This window comes from Bipolaris maydis (genome assembly GCF_028858645.1).
Source record: "Bipolaris maydis strain C4 unplaced genomic scaffold PSV08scaffold_2, whole genome shotgun sequence".
Classification (NCBI taxonomy): domain Eukaryota; kingdom Fungi; phylum Ascomycota; class Dothideomycetes; order Pleosporales; family Pleosporaceae; genus Bipolaris; species Bipolaris maydis.
Window position 1 is genome coordinate 3,544,347 of NW_027093858.1, and position 20,609 is coordinate 3,564,955.

The following is a 20,609-nucleotide window of genomic DNA, read 5'->3' on the forward strand; positions in this document are numbered from 1 at the left end:
TAGCAAAATGCGCTCGTGGGTAGAGGTTTAAGCCGAACGGCATCGGCTTAAGTAAGTTTGAGTAGGTGCATTCGACCATGAATTGCTTTTTTGCCCTCTCGACTCATTCTTTCTTTTCTCACTAGTACTACTACTACTGCTGCTGCTGGTCCTTTCAGCGACAATGGCCGCCGATGATGCTGTGGACAGGGTAGCAACCGGGGAAAATGCCACAAACGTACAGGCATCTAAGCAGGCGGGACTGCATGGCGATGTCGAAGTTGGAGCCGAGGCAATTGACCTCGATAGAATCGAAAGGGTGTATGCGTAAGTAAATTTTTTTGGCTTTCTTTTTGCAAATACCATACAAGCTACATGTAAAGGCATGCTGATATCGAATTTAGCAAGCTTGATCGTAGGATACTCCCGGCATTCTGGGTTCTCTACTTCATGTGCTCGGCGATCCGCTCAAACATTGGACTTGCTCAGACCATGAACCTGGCTGAGGGCCATGACCTCGGATCTGTGCTCGATATCACGCCTAAACAGGTATCTACGGGTCTGGCGCTGTTCTACGTCTGCTATGTTATTTTCGATTTGCCTTCGAATCTCATCATGTCGAGGGTCAGTCCGCACGCGTGGATGAGTCGCATCGTCACTTGTGTTGGCATCATTGGCATGTGCTTGACTGCTATGAATGCTGCATGGAACCTTTAGTAAGCGTGCACTTGGTGCTGGCTGGGTGTCTGATCGCTGACCATGTGCAGTCTACTTCGGTTGTTGCTGGGAATCGTCATTGCAGGCATGTGGCCTGGCATGTCGTACTACTTGACTCTGTTCTACCCCCCGTCTCGAACTGGAAAGCGGATTGGACGTTATTTCACCGCTTCCCAGATGTCTGCAGCTGTTGTAGGCTTGGTATCGGCTGGTTTCCAAAAAATGGACGGTGTCGGTGGACTGGTTGGGTTTCAGTGGATGTTCCTGCTCTATGGCATCGTTGGGTTCATCGTCGGCGTGTCTCTACTGTGGTGGCTTCCCGACAGGCCACTGCCTCCCGGTCAAGTGCGCCAGCGAACAGGGTGGATGAAGTGGCTTCCTCAAAGCAGACCGGCTCTGGAAGGCGAAGACGCGCGCGTTCACTACGAGGATCTCACACGTGTCTACAGTCGTAAGCTGTGGAACATGAAAGACCTGTGGAATGTCATCGCCGACTGGAGGATCTACCCATTGGTCGTCATGTACTTTGGGGTGGTGGGTGTCGGCAACGGAACGCAGGCATATGCGACTGTCATCATCCGGGGCATCAACCCAAGCCTGACGAGCATCCAGCTCAGTCTGCTTTCGGCGCCCATCTGGATTGTGAGTAGAGTGCAGTCTTGGCAAGAAAAGCGAGCTGATGCGTGTATGTGCAGATGGACCTGGTTGCTATATTACTGGTCACCCCAATCTCGGATCGCTTCCACCACCACCGGCCTGCGTTTTTCAGCGCTGCCGTTCTCGTCCAGATGACCGGACTGCTGGTGGCGACGTTTGCAAACGGGTGGTCACGATACGGCGGGGTTCTGCTCATTGGGTTTGGGCTTGGGCCGACGGTGCCCATCTGCATGGCATGGTCCAACGAGATCTTCCAGCCGCGGCATGGAGAGGTGGGAGTGGCTGCAGCCAGCGCGCTGGTGTCTGGACTGGGTAACCTAGGCAGCATCTTGACGACCTACGCGCTGTACTCGGGATGGCCTGCAGATGCGCAGGCGGGGCCGCACAAGTACCGCAAGAGCAACCTGGTCATGATTGGCATCCTGGGGGGCAGCATTGTCAGCGCGGGCAGCATGGTGGTGCTGCTGAGGGTGTTTGGCAGCGGCACGGGCAAGCAGGTGAGCAGCGCAAGCTCGACGAGTGAAGGAGAGGCGGCCTTTGTCGACGGTGCGGCGCGACGTGAAGCGCAGCAGCGGGGCCTGGGGCGCCTGTTCTGCTTCAAGTGAGGCCGTGGCGGTGGAGCGGGCATTCCATGTCCTGTAGTCATGCAAGTCAACATGCTGGAGCTGACGGCATGGTGCGCTAGACGGCTCGAGGCACGCACACAATGCCATGCGGCCGGTTGGGGATGCAAAAGCGAAAGAATGTGCCGCATCGGGGCGTGCAGGTGAATCCACGGGCAGGCTCGGTAAGGCGTTGAGTGACCATGTCTGTTCCGAGCATCGTCATTCTGCGCCCCAGCCCGCCCACTTGTTCCCCATACCTTGCTGCTCCTGTCCTGTCCCGTTCGTGTTTCCCTTGTTCTCCACCCCGTCTCCTCTCTGCTGCATCCCCATTCTGATCCTGATCCTGATCCTGATCCTGACCCTGATCCTGACACCATCCCCGGCAATCTGCACTCCGCCCCCTCCCCACAACCTCGTCGACGACAAGCAACGGCCGGCTGCTGCACGCCTGCGTTTGCGGAAACGGCCGCATAATCAGTAATTAGACCCAGGCCTCTTCGCCCGTCGCCAGCCCTGCGTGGTCATGTTGGTCGCAGCGTCGGGTCGGTAGCAGCAAGCGCACATCACCAGAACATCTGCTCGCTCGGCCCTGACGTAAGTTTGGCTGCTGCACTCTGCCCGCCCCGTCACTGCAACTGCACACAACAATAGCACTGCAACTCGAGCCTTGTGCCTGTGCGTCTCTCTCTTTCTCTCTTGTCGTCGTCTCCCCCCAGACACACGCGCTTCTCCTCGCATGCTTCCGCCCTGCATCGGCACACCTGCTAACCGCGTGTTACCTGTGTAGTCCCCGCAGACGCAAACCGCCCTCCAGCCCTATCCCCGCAAAAGCCTCTGGCCAGCGCCTCCAAGCACCACCGGCGCCATCATACCACCCGCCATACAATGTCGGCCGCAATCGATAATGACGACTTGGAGGAACTCTCCATCTCCATGCCCGCACAGCGGCGCGGCGCCGCCCAAACCAGCACCCCAAAGGCCCAGGACCCCGCCCAGCCCCCGCCCTCTGCGCTCGGAACAGCGGTGCACGAAACAAAGAGCAAGGACGCAAAGGCGAGCCAGCGCCTCGGCCAGTATACCATTGTCCGCACCCTCGGCGAGGGCTCCTTCGGCAAGGTCAAGCTGGCCACCCACCAGGTCAGCGGCCAAAAGGTTGCCCTCAAGATCATCAATCGCAAGAGGCTCGTCACCAGAGACATGGCAGGCAGGATCGAGCGTGAGATTCAGTATCTGCAGCTGCTGCGCCATCCCCACATCATCAAGCTGTACGTCGTTTGCCTGTAGCCGCGCTTGCCTCATTTTCATGCTCACTTTTGCTCCCCTAGCTATACCGTCATAACAACGCCGACCGAGATCATCATGGTCCTCGAATACGCAGGCGGCGAATTGTTCGACTACATCGTCAACCACGGTAAACTGCAAGAGGCACAGGCCCGAAAGTTCTTCCAGCAGATTGTATGCGCCGTCGAATACTGCCACCGACACAAGATTGTCCACCGAGATTTGAAGCCCGAGAACCTCCTTCTCGACCACGATAGCAATGTAAAAATTGCCGACTTTGGTCTGAGCAACATCATGACGGACGGCAACTTTCTCAAAACAAGCTGCGGTAGCCCCAACTATGCTGCTCCCGAGGTCATTTCCGGCAAGTTATACGCTGGTCCCGAAGTCGACGTCTGGAGCTGTGGTGTCATACTCTACGTCTTATTGGTCGGCCGACTACCCTTTGACGACGAATATATCCCTACCCTCTTTAAGAAAATTGCCGCGGGCCAGTACAGCACACCCAGCTATCTCTCGCCAGGAGCTACCTCTTTGATCAGAAAAATGCTCATGGTCAATCCCGTACACCGCATCACCATTCCCGAGCTTCGACAAGACCCCTGGTTCACGACCGATCTCCCAGCATACCTCGAACCGCCCGCACAGGAGTTCTTTGACAGCGGCGCTGACCCCAACAAGGCCATTGATCCCAAGGCTCTTGCGCCGCTGGCAGACGCTCCGCGTGTGCAGGCGCTGCATGAAAACGTAGTGACAAAGCTTGGAAAGACAATGGGTTACGCAAAGCATGACGTGCAAGATGCCTTGGCACGCGATGAGCCGAGTGCTATTAAAGATGCTTACCTTATTGTCCGCGAGAATGAGATGATGCGGGAGAATCGTAAGCATGACTACTGATCTACTATTGGCTTGTAGCTGACTGTTTATACTAGCCTTGTTAACCAACCAGGATGGTATTCCGGTGTGGAATCACCAATCGCCGCCTGCGCACGACAGTTATATGGAAAGGTTAAGACCGCAATCACTGAATGCTGTATCCCGTCCACAATTCATACCCCCGGCGCCTTCGGATCATGAAAGGGCACGCCAAGGGTCCAATGCTAGCAGTCAGCTTGCAAGCATTCGCAGCCCGGTCAGCACCATCGCAATTCTCCCGAGTAGTCTTACAGAATACCACAAGGCTTACATGAAGGGCTATCCAAGGCCCACTAACAAGATTTCGGAAAGCGAGGCTCTCCCACCAACACCTGAACAGACGGAAGAACAACGGCAGATATCAGCTCGAAGACTAAAACCAAATTTCCGTACACTACCTGAAGCAGGCAGAACCAAGCCGGAGCCGATGACTAGCCTGCCCACCAAGAAGCCACGCGCGACCAAGTGGCAATTCGGCATTCGATCAAGAAACCAGCCTGCTGAGGCTATGCTTGCTATATTCAAGGCATTAAAAGCCATGGGCGCCGACTGGGAAGTACCAAAGATACGCAGAGCCGGCGGCCGTAGCGGGTCTCGCAGTCGGAGTACCTCTCAGGCCCCAGAAGACCGTAAGTCGAAATCAAGGAATCACTCACAGGACTCTATCTCGTCACATTCATCAGACGAAGACCAAGGCTCGCGGAAGGGCTCGCCACGTCGCGAGCCGCTCAGTGTGCGCAACAATGGCACAAGCGAACAAGAAGCAAGAGGTCGACAGAAGAAGCACTATAACCATACAAATGACTGGGGCTACCACGTGCCCGAAGATCCCTGGGTTATCCATGCACGCTTCTTGAAGGAGGGCATGTTCCCGCCTGGCGTTGCGCATCCCTCGTCGACGCACTCTTCACGCGTCGATCTCACCAACGATCCCTCTGGCGCACGAAGACGGAGTTCGACTAATACCAGCACATCGAGCGCTGGTCATGGTGTCGAAGGCATGACCCCTTCAGAGCGCGCAGGATCGGTTAGTGAGGACCAAGTAAACCCTGACGAAGCAGTATACATCTACATGTCCATCCAACTGTACAGCATCGATCGTGACTTTTTTGTCGTCGACTTCAAATGCGCAGGCTACGAGCGCCTCGTCACCAATCTTGTGCGCGAAATCAAGGCATCCATTCCGCTTTCAGGCTCGCACCAACCCCCACCGCATCACCAGGACGGCTGGGACGATGAGCAGGGTGTGTGGCGCCGATTGGACGAAAACGAGCCGCTTCCCGAAGACTTGGCCAAGAAGCTGAATGAAGGGGGTACCGAGATTCTTCGAGAAAGGACGGAGCTTGTGGGTGCGGGACGCCAGGAAGGCGAGAAGATTGTGACGAGTCCGTTTCCCTTTCTCGATGTTGCCAGCACCCTTATCTTGCAATTGAGTGGCGAGTAATTTTGTGTGCTTGTGCGCAATCGAGAGAGACAGCGAATGTATGTATAGAATGTGTGGGCAAGGATGGATAGATGCACACCTAGATTCGGGACTTTGCCCACTTGCAGAGAGAATCCGACCTCTTTATGGTCGAAATGCACGTCATTGCACTTACTCTTACCACTTTCAGTGACCTAGGAATCACTCGAATTTCAAACAAGTAACATACCTCATTACAGTTTATTCGGGTATGCATTCCAGAGTAGGAGATTGTCGTATTAATAGTGGCCAACTCATTTTTTCCTTTGTCCTCGAACGCTTTCTTTCACTTGTACTTCACAAGGCATTCCGACAAAGCATGTAAATACACACACACACACACACACACACACACACACACACACATACACATACATGTTTACCAACAGTCCAGGATATCATACTTTGCCCATCCAACAGAGGTCCTTTTCCTTTGCCCTCAACCAGACGATACTAATTACACGGTATGAACAAAGAGGTGAGAATATTTGCGCAACAAGACTGAAGACTGGGCATACTATCGTCCTATTTTATCGCATGCCAAATCCTCCAGCAGCGGCACCCATAGCGCCTAGTCTAGAGGCGAGCTTGGGATACTTTTCTTGAACCTATTCAATTATATTAGCAATTGTTGGTCGAAATAGAGATGCTTTTTTATAAAAAAAAAAAAAGAAAAAAAAGAAAAGGAGAAAAAAACCATGCGTAGGGGATTTAACTCACCTCGAGTTGAGTCCTTGTCGCTTCGGCATAACTTAGTGCGTTGACAATCTCGCCTTCTGTCCTTGACAGCTCTGCAGCACGCTCAAAGTACTTGAGCGCCTCGGTGACCTTTCCTTGTTGCAACAACAATTGTGCCATGGTGGCAACCGCGATGTCGCACTCCGGATCAATGATGAGCGCCTTCTCGCATAGCTTCTCGGCTTCATCAAAGTCGTTCTTCCATTGGAAAAGTGCAAGGGCCTTGTTGATCAGAGGCAGGACATTCATGCCAAGAGGCTTGGTCGTCTTCTCCATCTCGACGGCAGTGTCGAACTTCTCAATAGCTTCTTGGTACTTTTGCTGGTCGAGAAGTAGTTCACCATAGTAGTTGTACACATCGGGCACCTGAGAAAAGTTCTTCATGCAGCGGCGGAAAGTGGCCATTGACGAGGCGATGCTGCCCATTTTGTACTGTGTGACACCGAGCTGAATGTGCGAGAAAATGAAGTCCTTGTCCAGGTCAATCGACTTTTGGTAGTCCTTAGCGGCCTCGCCAAACTCGGACTTGATAAAGTGTAGTTGTGCGCGGTGGTAGAAAATATCTGGGTCGTTTGCATTTTGCTCGAGCGCAGCGGCAAAGTCGGCTTCGGCAGCCTCTGGGTTGGCAAGCTCGAGGTGCATGCTGGCACGCTTGATGAAACTCTGGGTTAGTGTGGGCTGAAGCTCGATGCTCTTGTCCATGTCCTTGAGCGCATCTTCGTTGTCACCTTTGAGGTAGCTGAAGGTTCCGCGCATGTTGTACGCGAACGCCTCATGTTCTCCGAGATCACCGAGTTCGAGGGCGCGGTCGAAGGCGGCAGCAGCCTCGGTGTATCCATCACCAGTCTTAGTAGCCATGGCCTTGAGACCCTTGCGCAATTGGCCCTTGCCACTCTCTTCGTCGAGTTCAGCGTCGTCTTCGAGGCCTTCTGGGGTTGGCTTTGGTCGGAAGCTCTGCAGATAGTTTGTGACGAAAGTTGGGCTGGGTAGTTTCTTCTCCTTTGCGGCTAGGATAGCCTTGCCCTTTGCTTCCGCAACCTTCTTCAGTAAACGCTCAACACTCTGTGCACTGTTCTCGTTGCGGAACCCATCGATAATGCAGCTGGCAGTGTAGTCCAGAAGGGCTTCACTGTTGCGCTCGACTTGTTCGTATGCATTCGCTCTCCGGTTCAAGGCCTTGACGTATTCGTTGTCGAGGTTGATAGCGGCAGTGGTGTCCTCGATGACCTTTTCCCACTCGGACATGGCATTGTAGCAGGCGGCGCGGTTGGAGTAGAAGACAGGATCTTGTTTACAGAGAATGGCCTTTCCGTAGAGATCGATGGCGCGGTTGTAGTCTTTGGAGCCGTACGCCTTGTTGCCTGCTGCCTTGAGCTTGGCGGCATACTCTTTGCGCACCTGTGAAAAGTCAGCCTATTTTCCCGAGGCAACCAAGATAGTGTTTGGAGAGGGTTGCTGGCACAACTTGACCCCGCCATGGCCCTGTGCAGCTAGGACAATCCATTGACTGCTGGTGATGTTGAACGCCAATATGAACATGACGGAGTCCGTGTGTCCAGGTGCCTCGTTACGATATTCTATGTCGTACCTCGTCTGAAAGTGCAGCAACGCTGTTCTCGTCGACATCGGGGAGCTGGTCTTCGGTGGTCTCGGCTACTGTTGCCTTCTTCTCTGTTGTTGCATCAGTTTATGCTCCGCCACAAGCAACAATGGAAGCGCATACCAGAGCCCTTTTCGGGGGTCGACTCCTTCTCAGCCCTCTCTTTTGCACGCTTGCGTTCGCGTTGCCTCTTGCGCTTGGCGGCCGATGTGTCTGCTCCGCTATCGCCTTTTGAATCATTTGAGAAGTAGTATACAACTCCACCAGCACCCACGACCAGCGTGATTCCGGCAATTGTGTATACAACACCCTTGTTTTCCGAGGCCCAATTTGACAGTCGGTCCCAGAGCGAGTTGTTGTTGTCGACGGGAATCTGGACGGGGAATGGGCCAGGGCCCTGTGGCACAGGTGCATTTACGGGCGCCATATCTGGTGTACTCGGATAATTGTGTTAAGTAGATGCAGTACCGGCGTAAGTAGAAATGGCAGCTCAATGGCGATGGGCTGGTGTGTGTTGGGCCGTTCTGTTGTCGCAGAAATTTGGCTAAGGCAAGCTTTGGTGCAACGACATGAGCGAGGTGTGTGGCTCGAGCGCCAGGCGGACGTCATCAGCCTTGCCGACCAGCCGTTGTCTGCACCGCCACAGATTACTTTTCTACGTAGTATGCTCATACGGACGTACATATTAGGTATGTATATTATGTTTATATCAAGGCAATAGACATGGACTTCACTTAGATGCAAATTTTTTATTTTCCGTGACAAGACAAGACAATGTGGTTGCTGATAGTTTGCACAGAGAAGTCCCCGCCAGTTCTTCATGAGTCTGGTGGCGCTGAAAGTTTGTGCAGATCCTTACAGATTTCTCGAATGTCTGCGCTACTGTCTAAGCTCAAGACCTCTGCAAGTTCACTTTGACACCCAACCTACTCGGTCGCACTTCCAAAGTCAAGCTATATAACTCAATTCATGAATTGCCAGATGTTGTAGTAAATCATGATATTTTTGCTTTCGTGTCAATCGCAACACGTTTATTCTGGCATGTCTGTGGTTACTCCTGTGGTTAAAAACTATGGTTCACACCAAAGCAGCGGGTTTTTCTACAACCGATATGAGACATCGTTTTGTGTTACAATCTGCTAGTGTAAATGGTATTTCTACGCCTTGGTTACACGAGTACTGTGTCCTTAATCGCGAATGATCCGTCGTCACAAGCTTGACCATCCATCATACCATGCACGTAACACTCAGCAACGAACCCATGGTGATTATCCTCACAATTTCTCAGCACGTAGAGAACTTGTTCACCTAGTACAAGGCAAACTCGGTCATCTACTTCGGTAGCTGCCGGTCCCAGTCCAGAGTCACGGACGCCAAACTTGGTTGCCTGGTCAGGCTTGGACCTAGCTATCGCATTGGCGAGCACCACAAGCATGCAGGAAAGGTGATGACATGCCAAAGAATTTCCTCAAGAAAGAGATCGGTTTATGCTGCTGTTGCTGCTACTGCTGTGTATTCTTATTTGATTGAGGTGGAATGAATCAGGCTGAAGTCACAAATGAGGTATGAACAATTGGACAGCCCAGATTGTGGCGCAGTCAGACCAACATGTCTGCATCTAAGTGACCTACATGAACACCACATAGACGCTAGCAGGGAGGGTGGCCGACCTGCTCTGGCCATGGTCTTGTGCGAGGGGCGATAATTCGTAGACACAATTAAGGAGAATAATGATGTAGCGTAGTAAAATAGGTTTATATATAGGGTCTTCCCATGCGTACCCACTTCCACAGCTCTGCTAATACTTATCCCCTGCGAACACAAACCATCCAAGACCCCTCATATGTCGAATCAGAGCACCGAAGTAGAGCAACCCTCTAAAGCCCTAGATATCTCAGTGCTCATGCAAAGAGCTGCTGGCTGTTTGACGGTACGACAGCTGTATCACTGAGCGTGCCGAATTCATCCACTTTTATACTTGCACCTACCGCGCCTCGCTCGTAGTGCTCAGTTGAACACCTTTGTCGAAGCACAGGCCTCGTTACTCGGACCACAAATCTCTGTCCCAGTTTGTATCCTTCCCATGACATTGTGTTCCCCTTCAAACAGCCAGAGAGCCGGCCAGAGCTCGGCTATTGCTTGGTCTAAGAATCGGCGCCGGTGATGCCGATAAGTATAAGGATGCGGTGGGCTCAATTAAGCCGTTTGTTCGATCGATGGGGCGGGCCACAGTACACCTTAGAGCTCGAGGGCATCGAACAGTTTGTTCCTATGCTACAGAATTGAGTGTTGCTGTGCGCTGGACTGTAACTAGATGGTGTACGGGATCGCTGTTGCAGTTTATTCCGACGCTAGCAAGTGAGATGCCGCTCGCTGCTGATTGGATGACTGACCCTAAGACCCACCTTTAGTAGTGTACAACGCATCTTCGGCATTCCGCATCCTCGCAACAGTCATAGAGCATTCCCACTGTGTTGTAGTAACTGTTCCCTTTGACGAATATTCATCTCAAAATGGCATCCGAAAACGAATTCCAACTCTTCACATCATTGCGTTATGATCCGTTACTTCTCAAGTCCGAGGAGAACTCGCGCTCAATTCTAAACTTTGTTGCCCCGTCGCCATTCTATATGCTTGCATATCATCGAGACCGGATGGTCGAGGCAGCACAGCATTTTGATTTTGATGAAGTGCAGAAACGGCTTGAGGATGGCAAAGCTCTGCATGAAGAGTTGTTGACGAGAACCAAGGCTGAGATAGAAAAGACTGGGAAGGATCGAGCAATGAAGGTGTGTCACCATCACACCAAACACGAAAAATACTGACATTCCCAGCTGCGATTATTGTTTGACAAAGCCGCAAATCTTACGGTCGAGTTCACAGACGTGCCAGCCGTGCCGCTTTCTACCCTCTACCCTCCATCGCTAGACCCACCAAACGCAAAAGTTCAACACGCCTCGGCAGCAGCCTTCAAAGCGTCTCCGTTGACAGGCGGCGCCCTGACCCTTGGACCGGACGATTCACTTCCAGCACCAACATCGACACCCCCGCCTCCACCAGAATGGACAATCAGGCTAGACACTGCGCCCACCCCATCCTCACCCTTTACCCTCTTGAAAACGACAAAACGAGAAATGTACGACCAAAGCCGCGAGCGCGCCCTGCCTGAGAATCCCGCAGGTCCCGCTTACCGGGAAGTTATGCTCTACAACGAAGTCAACGAGCTCACCGAAGGCACCCTCACCTCACTCTACCTTTTCCGCGGTGGCCGCTGGGTGACTCCTCCTGTTGGCGTGCCATCTGGCGAGTTCACTAGCAAGACGCTGAAAGATGATGGCGCCGATGAAGGTGAGCTGAGGAAACCGTTTGCGGGCCGATGGGGCCATTCAACGAGGAGTGCCAAGGTCGGTGCGGGAGGTCAGAGGGGTACGAGCAGGAGATGGGCACTCGGAAGTGGGTACTGTATGGAAGAGCCTGTTAGTATCGAAACTGTTGAGGTGGGCGAGGGTGTATGGGTGAGTAATGGAGTCAGGGGGTTTGGTTTTGGGAAAGTGGTCGAGTAGGAGACAGTGCTGGTCTTTTGGCGGCGGAGACTTGTTGTTTTGAAAGTTTTTGAACGTGGATGATGTCTCATTGAAAATCTTAAGTGCATCGCTGGGAATGCGCTAAATGGGGGGAATATCCGACTTGGTGTTGGTTGCACGACACGAGACAGGGTGCTTAGGTCAGACAGGGAAGTAGGTACCTCAGCGTGCCGACTACGCGACAAGAATCAAAGAACGCATGTGGCACGGCCGGTTCTCCAGGTACGACTCAGCGATAGAATCTGCTCACCACAATATTATTCAATCGCTTGTCACACAGAACCTTGATACTTCCTCTCCAAATGAATTACCAAGTAAACAAACTCTATGAACGAATACAAAAGAAAGCGGGTATCAAGGTATGCAAATAGAACGCTTTTCTTACATACATCTTCCACAAATCACAGAAAAACATTGACATTACCATCTCAACGCTTCCTCCTGACCCGCTCCACACTGTCAACCACCACCTCGGTCGTACAAAGAATCTTACTGGCATCCTCGGCTCCACTCTCGGCATGCAGAATCCTCTCCTGACTACTCGTATGCACCCCATTCCTATCGCTATAAACAACATTTTGATGGTTTGGCCCGCCTGCCAGCTTCTCGCGGAGGCTCCCGCGGTTCGCCATTTCGAACGTCTCGTCTATGGTTAATGTCATTGTTGTGGTGTTTGTTGTGGGAGAGTTCCTTGTCGTGTCGAGGAAGCTGGCGCGGGGTTTGTGCTGCCGGCCACTGCCGATTGTTTCGGCGTGCTCGATGTCGTTGTAGTTGCTGCGGCGTGGGGTCCGGGAGGAGGGGTTGCTGCGGAGGAGGGGTTTGAGGGTTGGGATGCAGGCGGCGATTATGCCAACATTAAGTTGGAGGCTGAAGGGGAGATGATGGGTTAGTCGGTGAGTCTTTGTTGGAAGGGGTCCGTTTGGTGTATGTATGGGCGATTAGAGGGGGGGTCACTTACAAGCCGTAGACGTTTAGGTGCTGGCTGCTGTGAGGGATGTTAGTGAGGTTGGAGAGGATGGGTTGAGCGGACTTACAATGTCCTGTCTCTGTCTCGTTTAACTTGATAGCTGGCTTTTACTATTCCCAGTGCAACGGCACTGTCGTATTGTCAGTGACGGGAGGCTGTTAAGCCACGGGTGCTGCTTACATGTATCCGAGACTGAGAACGCCAATCAAGTTGATACGCGTAGTCCGGGACATTTGCAAACTCCAGATGATGGGAATTGGCAGAGTTGCAAAACAGACATCAGTAAAGATGTTCAAAGCTATGACATGTCAGTAGAGGTCTCGCAGTGGTTGTTATGCGCTTACCCGTGTTCGTCAGTGCGAACCCAACAAACATCTTCTGGCTGTAGCAGATACCTTTCTTGGTCCACATTGCATCCATAGGAGTGCAATACAGGAAGAAGGTGAGCCATGCGCCGATCGTGTAGATTGTTACCAAACCTGTTCGAGGATGTTAGGGTCATGACTCAAGTTCTCAAACGCTATTCTTACCTATCAGGGCCCACAGACAGCGCGAATACCATTTCCACATGTTGTTGTTCTTCAGTCTGAGCAGGAAGAAAGCGATGGAAATCTTCAACAGCCCAAGGGCACCAATGGCAGAAATTATACTGCCAAAGAAGCCTATATGAGTGAACTCCTGCATATCTTCCTTTGAAACCACCTTAGCATGTTGTCCAAAGCCATGGTTGCCCTGAAGGATAAAACAAATCCATCCACCCAGAGCCCCAAGCTGGCATCTGTTAGCAATGCTGAACCAAAGAGTGAAGCCTGAGTACGTACAGCAGCGAGCACGATCGCAATGTCGTCTTTTCCCAGCGACCGCAGTAAGCCCACTCGGACAAATAGTCGGAGGCCAACACTAATCAATGCGGTGATATGGAAAACGCCCGTCAATGCGAGGAGGCGAGGAAGGTTGTTCTCGGCCGCCCATTCGGGGTCCACAGGAGGGCCCACAGAAGTCGAAGACATGATCGTCGCCGACGAACGCAAACCAGTGGGGCGAGAACTGAATAACAAAAGATAGGAACATCGAGCATTAAAAGAATGAAAATGAGATACCTTCTTCTCTGACGCTGGCAGACAGGAACTCGGTTCCAACCAAACGTTTCACAGTGCGCTCATGACGCTCTTGCATTACTTTGGGATCAGGCGGTTTTGCCCTCTATGCATCACAACAGCTGCCACATTAGGTATATGTGCTATCGGACATAGGTGCGCGATGTGGAACTCGTCCATGTTTGTCCTTCTAGGCATCTTGGCCATACAAGCGGTTCGCTGCCATGGCCGCAATAGAGCTGCTACTATTGGATGTGCTCGTGAACACCAAGCTGTGTAAATTGTCAACACTGCAATCCTCCCGGATCCGCCAAGGTCTTCCTTGTTCTTTACGGAGAAGCTACAAGCTGCTGGATGTCCTGCGGCTTGTAGAAGATTGAAGGAGACAGTTGCGGAAAATTGGAGAATCAGAAGGGAGGTTATTGGTAGTAGTAGTATAAGCCAGACTTTTACTTGGATATGTAAGTAGATGAGCGTGGCGCAGTTGGTGTGGACGGAGAATGCAGCAATGCGATGGCTGTGTCTCGTGGGATTACCCGGCGGGTGTTGGACTACTTTGAGACGGGTTTTAATTAATGGCTGCGGTCGCTACAGACTCACCAACCACAACTAAGTAATCCTCCTAGCCCCCGTCGCCCCCCCGTCGTCCCGCCCTTCCTTCGCGGCACGGTTTGCGCTTCCCCTGGCAATCTTCCACCAACCCGGACTACCGAACAAGTATGGTTCGCTTCAACTTTTCCTGCCCTCAGCCTTTGCAAAACGCCACTTGAGGCAAAGCAAAGGACTTGGTTGCACTGTGGGTTTGGCATGGCGCAGTTCCATGGTTGATCTTACCCCTTCTCCGCTTCACGAATGCAAACTAGAATTTGGCCCCTCATGCGTGCCATCTGCGCGGGTATATCGAGGGCGGCTTGACAGATGCTTGGCAATCCTACGAGCCCACATAGACCAAGATCTCCTGCAGACGGCCTGTTCGAACAAATGGATTCTCGAATTGCCATGGACATGTGTGCATATTGTCGATGGCAAAGGCAATGAGCGACGCACAACTTGATAATCGCCTCACAATCATATAATCTACTTCATACTCTACACTCTACACTACAATCGTGATATCCAACTGCCTACTTCGACCCACAGCCCAAGACCTCGGTATCACACGAGTCATGCCCACCCTCTCAGGTGGGTGTGCGCTTCACATGGGCCGCGTCTAGGACATGAATCGGGCTCATCACCAGCTATTTCTAGACATAGGACCAAGACAAATCGTTCAAGGACGGCCTTGGGTGCGGATACAGCTGGCCGATCCATGCCGGTGCATGCGCATGCAAGTCAGCCTACGCCCCATAAAGCCCATATTAGACGCGCTGTACGCAGTTTTACTGTGGATTTTTCTTTTTCAGCAGCCAACACTCTTGTTTCACGCTCGCCTACAAGATGCGTTTCCTTGGTGTCCCTATCGCTGTCCTGGCGTTGGCCAGCGTAGTCGAGTCCGCTGCGCTTCAACGCCGCGACGTTATCCAGGATCTACAGGACCAAGCAATTGCGGCACTGAAAGAGGCAGAGACCAATGGTAACCTTGAAAGGAGATCGAGCTGCTCTGTGTTTAATGCACCAGTCAGGAGGAACTGGTAAGATGGTGTGTCGTTATGTGTTGTCAATCAAACTAATAGCCCCCAAGGGATCATTTGAGCAAGAAGGAGCGCAGAGAATACATCAGCGCTGTGAAATGCTTACAGTCACTGCCTTCGAAATCCGACCCAGCATTGGTTCCAGGCGCCAAAACCCGATTCGATGACTTTGTCGGGCAACACATCAATCAGACACGGTCCATTCATGGCACTGGAAACTTCTTGACCTGGCATAGGTATTTCACTTTTGCCTATGAGAAGACCTTGAGGCAAGAATGTGGCTACAAAGGCTACCAGCCTTACTGGAATTGGTTCAGTTACCAGGACGACGTTACAAAGTCTCCTGTTTTCGACGGATCTGATACGAGTATGGGTGGCGATGGCTCCTTTGTCCAGCACAACGGAAGTGTAGCTGGCGGCGGAACCATCTTCCTCCCTTCAGGCAATGGCGGGGGTTGCATACAGAGCGGACCATTCAAAGGGTCAGTACCCCCATACTCTTACTGACAGTTTGCCTGACTGACCGTACTAGTCTCCAAATTAACCTCGGCCCTGTAAGCCCAGGAATGGCCGGAGAGCCCAAGGTCGCACAGCCACTCGACTATAACCCTCGATGCTCAAAGCGAGACATCACGTCGGTTGCAGCAAAAACCTGGCTCACCAATGAGAATCTGCTCAACGTCACAATCGGCGCTGCATCCAAGAACATTGGCACTTTCCAGGATGAACTTCAAGGTCGCTTCGGTGATGGTTTCTTGGGCATGCACGCCTCTGGACACTATACCATGGGTGGAGACGGTGGAGACTTCTATAGCAGTCCCAACGACCCTGTCTTTTATCTGCACCATGCCATGGTGGACCGTGTGTGGTGGATCTGGCAAGCTCTCCACCTTGACCAAGCGAATACTATCGCGGGCAATGTCGCTGCATTCCAACCCAACAGTGCAAAGACTACGCTCAAAGACATTATCGAGATGAATTGGCTGAACATAGAGCCCAGGACAATTGAGGAGCTCCTAGACACGTTGGATGCAGACCCATTCTGCTACATCTACTTGTAATGCTTAATGAGGGACAAGAGTGTACATACTTATTATAATGGATTATTGTTAATAAATGAAAGGGAAACATAATTGCAAAGTCTGTGAAGCATGATTATCGACGTCGTGTTTACCTTTCTGTACCAATGTTGGAGCATCTGTGCTCCGCGGCACGCTGATTGGCTCGATCACGATCTGCCATCGAGTCCAGACCATCGGCTGTACAACCTCTATCGACTTCAATGTCAAGGTACATTTCTGGAAAAAACACAATGCAATGATGACCTCTATTTCCATCGTCGGTGTAGGCATTGCAGGCTTAACACTGGGCCGCAGTCTCTTACGCCGTGGCATACCAGCCATCTTATACGAAAAAGCGGCTGCGAAGCCTAGATTTAACTATGGCATTACTTTGCACGCGACAGCCTACAAACCACTCCTCAAGCTTCTCGACATTGACGAGGATGCATTCAAGAATCAGGTAGCTGTTGATGCAGAGATAGATGGCTATGGGAAGATTGGCTCAAGTGTAGAGCTTCTACGTCACGACGGCTTGTACGACACTCAGTCTTCTTTCCGCGCCAACAAAAATAAGCTTGAGCAACTGTTGCGCGAAGGACTCGATATCCGGTGGGAACATTCACTCGAGAGCCTGGAACACACTACGAAAGGCATTAAGCTGCAGTTCCAGAATGGGGAGACAAACTCAGCAAACATCATTATCGCCGCGGATGGCGTGCATTCGAGCACTCGAAAGCTCTTGTTACAATCCGCGCAGCCTAGTGTCCTGCCATACATCGTCTTCAATGGGAAGAGAAAACTTGACCGCGAGACATTCGACAAGCTGTACGCGCCTGCGATGAGGGAAGCAAATGTCATCGAGGCGAAACACGATGACGTGGTGCTCAACATTAGCGTCAATGAGAAGAAAGCTGAGGAAGTCAGCATCAGCTGGATATACTCGCGCGCAGTACGCAGTGACTCGGATTCTCTCCACCAGCCGAACCGATCCAAGGACGACGCCAAAAAGATCCCTGAGGAACTGTTCGAGGAAGCCCGGACTCTAAATTGTCTCCAGCCTCCTTTCTCAGAAGTTTTCGATGCGAAGAAGATGCGCGGCGACAGGATACTTCATTGGCTCATGCGAACCCTACTCCCTCCATTATCAGACATCCAGAGGCTGTCAGAAGACACTGGGGTGTACTTCATAGGTGAAGCTGTTCATGCGGAACCGATTGTTGGGGGCAACGGCGCCAACGCAGCCATTCTCGATGCGCTCTCGCTCGCGGAGCAGATTGCCAACGGCGATCGGGCGAGCATCTCGAATTGGTACAAGGAAATGTACCCGGTGTGGACGAAAGGAGTGGAGCGGAGCCGAGAGAGTATTGCCAATATGCATCGGCCAGCGAAGTCGGTTTCTGGTAATCTCTAAGGAGGAGGATGCTTGGTGCCGTGAAGAAGGAGTCTTGCGTACTATGCAATTCAGGTTCTCAAGCCATCACGCGGATGGATACCAAGAAATTAGCTAGAGAATACGTATACACTGCAAATTCACTTTGATATTCCAATGCGACACCCATGACCAACAATTGACCTATGCACACTAGATCGCACCCTCAGCTCTCCAGCGTCCCCCCTCCCCATAGCAATCCATACGTACACCAAAACCCCGAGAAATCCCCTTGCACATATAATTCCTTCTTATCGCCTCCCAACCCTTGCCCCCCAAAAAAAAGCCCAATAAAAAGAAAAGAAACTCTTACAGTAGCGTACCATTACTCCGTACATACCCGGCTCCCTGCGCCCTTTTCCAAAGAAAACTAGAACCCCCGGAACCCTGTAGCCGCCAAATGTCCGCATGCGGGCACTTACCTTAACCCACTTGTACCACGGCCATGGACAGCCGTCTTAGCGCCAAGCTAAATACCCGCCGCTACAGCCACCAATGTAGTACGCCCACCCCACCTCCGTCTTCGGTACCAATCACCCTCTTTACCTTTTTTTCTCTCTCCCTCCGTCGTATGTTTGGAGGGCATGGGCATGTAGGGTGTGTGTGTTGATCGTGGTTAAGGGTGGTAGAACTAGCAAGGAGGGAAATTATGCTGTGTAAGGAAGGTGACGCAACACTCTTTTTTCTTTCTTTGGGGAATGTGGGCGCGTAGTAGTGGGGCTTGGAGTCTTTTGCGTTTGGGTTTGGATAAGGGTAGATACTATGAAAATGAGGAGAGGGGGGAAGGTGGGACTACTACGATCTCCGTGGCACAATATCACTTGACGTGTCGATTTGCAGTCAAGGGGGCGCAGGCGTGTTGGATGTTGGATGTTGGATTACCTAACTCCTACATACGTATTTGCATGCAAGAACAGGAAAAAAAAGAGTGACTAGGATGCCGTACGCTTGGGTGTGCACGGCGTAAGCAGCCTGATCTGCGCTGTGCCGCAACGTGAGGCTGGACGTAATACGGCGTGGTGGAGTAGTGCAAAGGGATTACGTACGGCACGGGTGTGTCTGTGCCGCGGCGGCTGTGTGGAGACGGCACGGCGAGATAAGGCGTCTTCTGCGTAGTGTGTAAAGTCGAGAATGAGGGTGTTGGCGAATGCAGGGTGGTAGAGCGGTCTCGTGCCATTTTGTCAGAGTGGCTAGAACCAGCTCAGTAGTATGGTCGATGGGGCATCAGCTAGTAGGGTCTTGTGTAACGCATTGACACGTTGGCTATGGGTGGAGACTGCCGGAAAAGATACGAGATCCTCGCAGACATGTGAAGAACAATCTTCAAGGTCACGATGGCAACACTTGGAAACCATGAAGGTAAGAGTTAGAGCGCTGCATAAGTTTGTTTATGCAAACCAAACAATGCATAGTTTCTATAAACGCCGTGTTGCCCGAGATGACACCTACATTGCAAGACTAAAACACTGGCAAAATCCATGCACACTACAGAAAGGGTATCGTCATATAAAAACATGAAATATGAAGAAGAGAAAAAAAAATACAGTAATGAAGAAAAAGGTTGAACACATGATCCCATGATCCCAGTTCATGAAAAAAAAAAGACCATTTGTAGCCGCGCGCAACCACCCTATGCATAGACAAAGGTCATGGGGAGCACAGAAAGTTTGGTGTTGTCGTAACATTGTCGAAACGAGCGTCGTAAGCCCAGCGCTTACTGCTTTGGACCATAGACCCAGTCTGACAGGTGTTAGTTGCCGAATGCAATGTGGAGACATGTGGTATTCTATGTGGACTTACACTGTGCAGCGTACTTGACTTCCCATGCAGGTGGCATGCCCTGGCATGTTGCAGGCTTGTTGCCACCAGCAGTCTCCACACGATAGACAGTGGTGATACCTCCTTGGGCGATGCCCGTCTTGTGCTGCAGGTAAAGCCACTGGATAGCGGGAAGACCGTTCTTTCCCGAGCATGCAGTTTTCGGTGCATCGACGGCGCCAATCTTTGCGACCTGGCACAGAGGATATGGGGCACTGAGCTGGTCAAAGGCGAATGTTGGGGTGCTTGTTCCAGCAACATCGGCAAAGAAATGGTGTCCAGCAACGTTCTGAAAGCCTTGAGCCTGGAGACTCATGTCGACCAGTTGGGGAGCCCATTCAGACATGGACAGGGCAAGTGGGGAGATGGTTGCGATCTTCCACTTTGCATCTCGGTCGTTGTTGAGTTTTGTACCGATGTCATACAAGGTAGCTGGTAAAGAAGGCAAATGTTAGCACAGTTTCTGTGTTCTATCGGAAAAGAAGAACTCACCAACAGCACCAGTAGTACCAGGAACTGCGCTTGCATTCGCACAGGTATAGTTCTGTGTACCGATGCCAAGTACAACATACTTGAGTGTCATACCATCCGGGCTTGTAAGGGCACTTTGAGGGAAGAGTTTGGCAAGATTATCGAGGTTTTTCGCGGGAGTGTAACTGTGCGGCTTTCCAGGAGCTTGGGGAAGAGCAGCTGCATAAGCAGAAGTGGCATAGAAGAATGCTGCCGCGATTGTAGAGAAGAGCATATTGACGAAGGTTGGCACAAGTTGACGTTGGGAGAGTTGTTGATAAATTAATGTCTGAGTAGAACCAAAGGAGCCTGTCCCTTATTCTTTGCCAAAGTCGAGGTGTTGGAGGAGGTACTTGTTGTATCACGACTTCCTGGCGCTGGCGGTTGGATACACTTATACCTTCTACACTGAACTTTGTCCTGGGCCGTTCGCCAGGCGGCCTGCATGGGTGTGCATGCGCTGCCATGTGTATGTACGTCAACACAGACCACCATCCTGACCAGATCTTTAATATCAATCCTTGAAGCGACATGCACACCAAAGGCTGGTGAGACCTG

At 51.8% G+C, this 20,609-nt stretch overlaps 6 protein-coding genes across 6 annotated transcripts; 3 read left to right on the forward strand and 3 right to left on the reverse strand.

Moving 5' to 3' along the window:
- Positions 1 to 163: 163 nt before the first annotated feature.
- PSV08DRAFT_407700 (MFS general substrate transporter) lies at positions 164 to 5,936 on the forward strand (the record flags this gene model as incomplete). The annotated part of the gene is made up of 7 exons (XM_014224901.2): positions 164 to 306; positions 384 to 695; positions 747 to 1,338; positions 1,392 to 1,954; positions 2,801 to 3,223; positions 3,284 to 4,119; positions 4,172 to 5,936. The coding sequence occupies 7 exons, from the start codon at positions 164 to 166 to the stop codon at positions 5,596 to 5,598; spliced, it is 4,296 nt and encodes a 1,431-aa protein (XP_014080376.2). The 3' UTR covers positions 5,599 to 5,936.
- A 35-nt stretch (positions 5,937 to 5,971) lies between these two features.
- PSV08DRAFT_196349 (uncharacterized protein) lies at positions 5,972 to 8,488 on the reverse strand. The gene is made up of 4 exons (XM_014224903.2): positions 8,078 to 8,488; positions 7,943 to 8,025; positions 6,337 to 7,752; positions 5,972 to 6,224 (listed from the first exon to the last, which is right to left on the reverse strand). The coding sequence occupies exons 1-4, from the start codon at positions 8,379 to 8,381 to the stop codon at positions 6,147 to 6,149; spliced, it is 1,881 nt and encodes a 626-aa protein (XP_014080378.1). The 5' UTR covers positions 8,382 to 8,488; the 3' UTR covers positions 5,972 to 6,146.
- A 1,922-nt stretch (positions 8,489 to 10,410) lies between these two features.
- Positions 10,411 to 11,608, forward strand: PSV08DRAFT_196353 (uncharacterized protein). The gene is made up of 2 exons (XM_014224904.2): positions 10,411 to 10,743; positions 10,789 to 11,608. Exons 1-2 carry the CDS (start codon positions 10,468 to 10,470, stop codon positions 11,515 to 11,517), a joined length of 1,005 nt encoding a protein of 334 aa, XP_014080379.1. The 5' UTR covers positions 10,411 to 10,467; the 3' UTR covers positions 11,518 to 11,608.
- A 358-nt stretch (positions 11,609 to 11,966) lies between these two features.
- Positions 11,967 to 13,515, reverse strand: PSV08DRAFT_244356 (uncharacterized protein; the record flags this gene model as incomplete). The annotated part of the gene is made up of 7 exons (XM_014224905.1): positions 11,967 to 12,405; positions 12,497 to 12,523; positions 12,573 to 12,635; positions 12,686 to 12,803; positions 12,850 to 12,984; positions 13,036 to 13,276; positions 13,327 to 13,515. 7 exons carry the CDS (start codon positions 13,513 to 13,515, stop codon positions 11,967 to 11,969), a joined length of 1,212 nt encoding a protein of 403 aa, XP_014080380.1.
- A 1,524-nt stretch (positions 13,516 to 15,039) lies between these two features.
- Positions 15,040 to 17,846, forward strand: PSV08DRAFT_407703 (uncharacterized protein; the record flags this gene model as incomplete). The annotated part of the gene is made up of 5 exons (XM_066093781.1): positions 15,040 to 15,233; positions 15,284 to 15,715; positions 15,766 to 16,290; positions 16,384 to 16,399; positions 16,524 to 17,846. 5 exons carry the CDS (start codon positions 15,040 to 15,042, stop codon positions 17,703 to 17,705), a joined length of 2,349 nt encoding a protein of 782 aa, XP_065949883.1. The 3' UTR covers positions 17,706 to 17,846.
- Positions 17,847 to 19,273: 1,427 nt separating this feature from the next.
- Positions 19,274 to 20,315, reverse strand: PSV08DRAFT_27480 (uncharacterized protein). Its single transcript, XM_014224907.2, has 3 exons — positions 20,034 to 20,315; positions 19,524 to 19,973; positions 19,274 to 19,463 (listed from the first exon to the last, which is right to left on the reverse strand). The coding sequence occupies exons 1-3, from the start codon at positions 20,284 to 20,286 to the stop codon at positions 19,438 to 19,440; spliced, it is 729 nt and encodes a 242-aa protein (XP_014080382.1). The 5' UTR covers positions 20,287 to 20,315; the 3' UTR covers positions 19,274 to 19,437.
- Between the last annotated feature and the right edge of the window lie 294 nt (positions 20,316 to 20,609).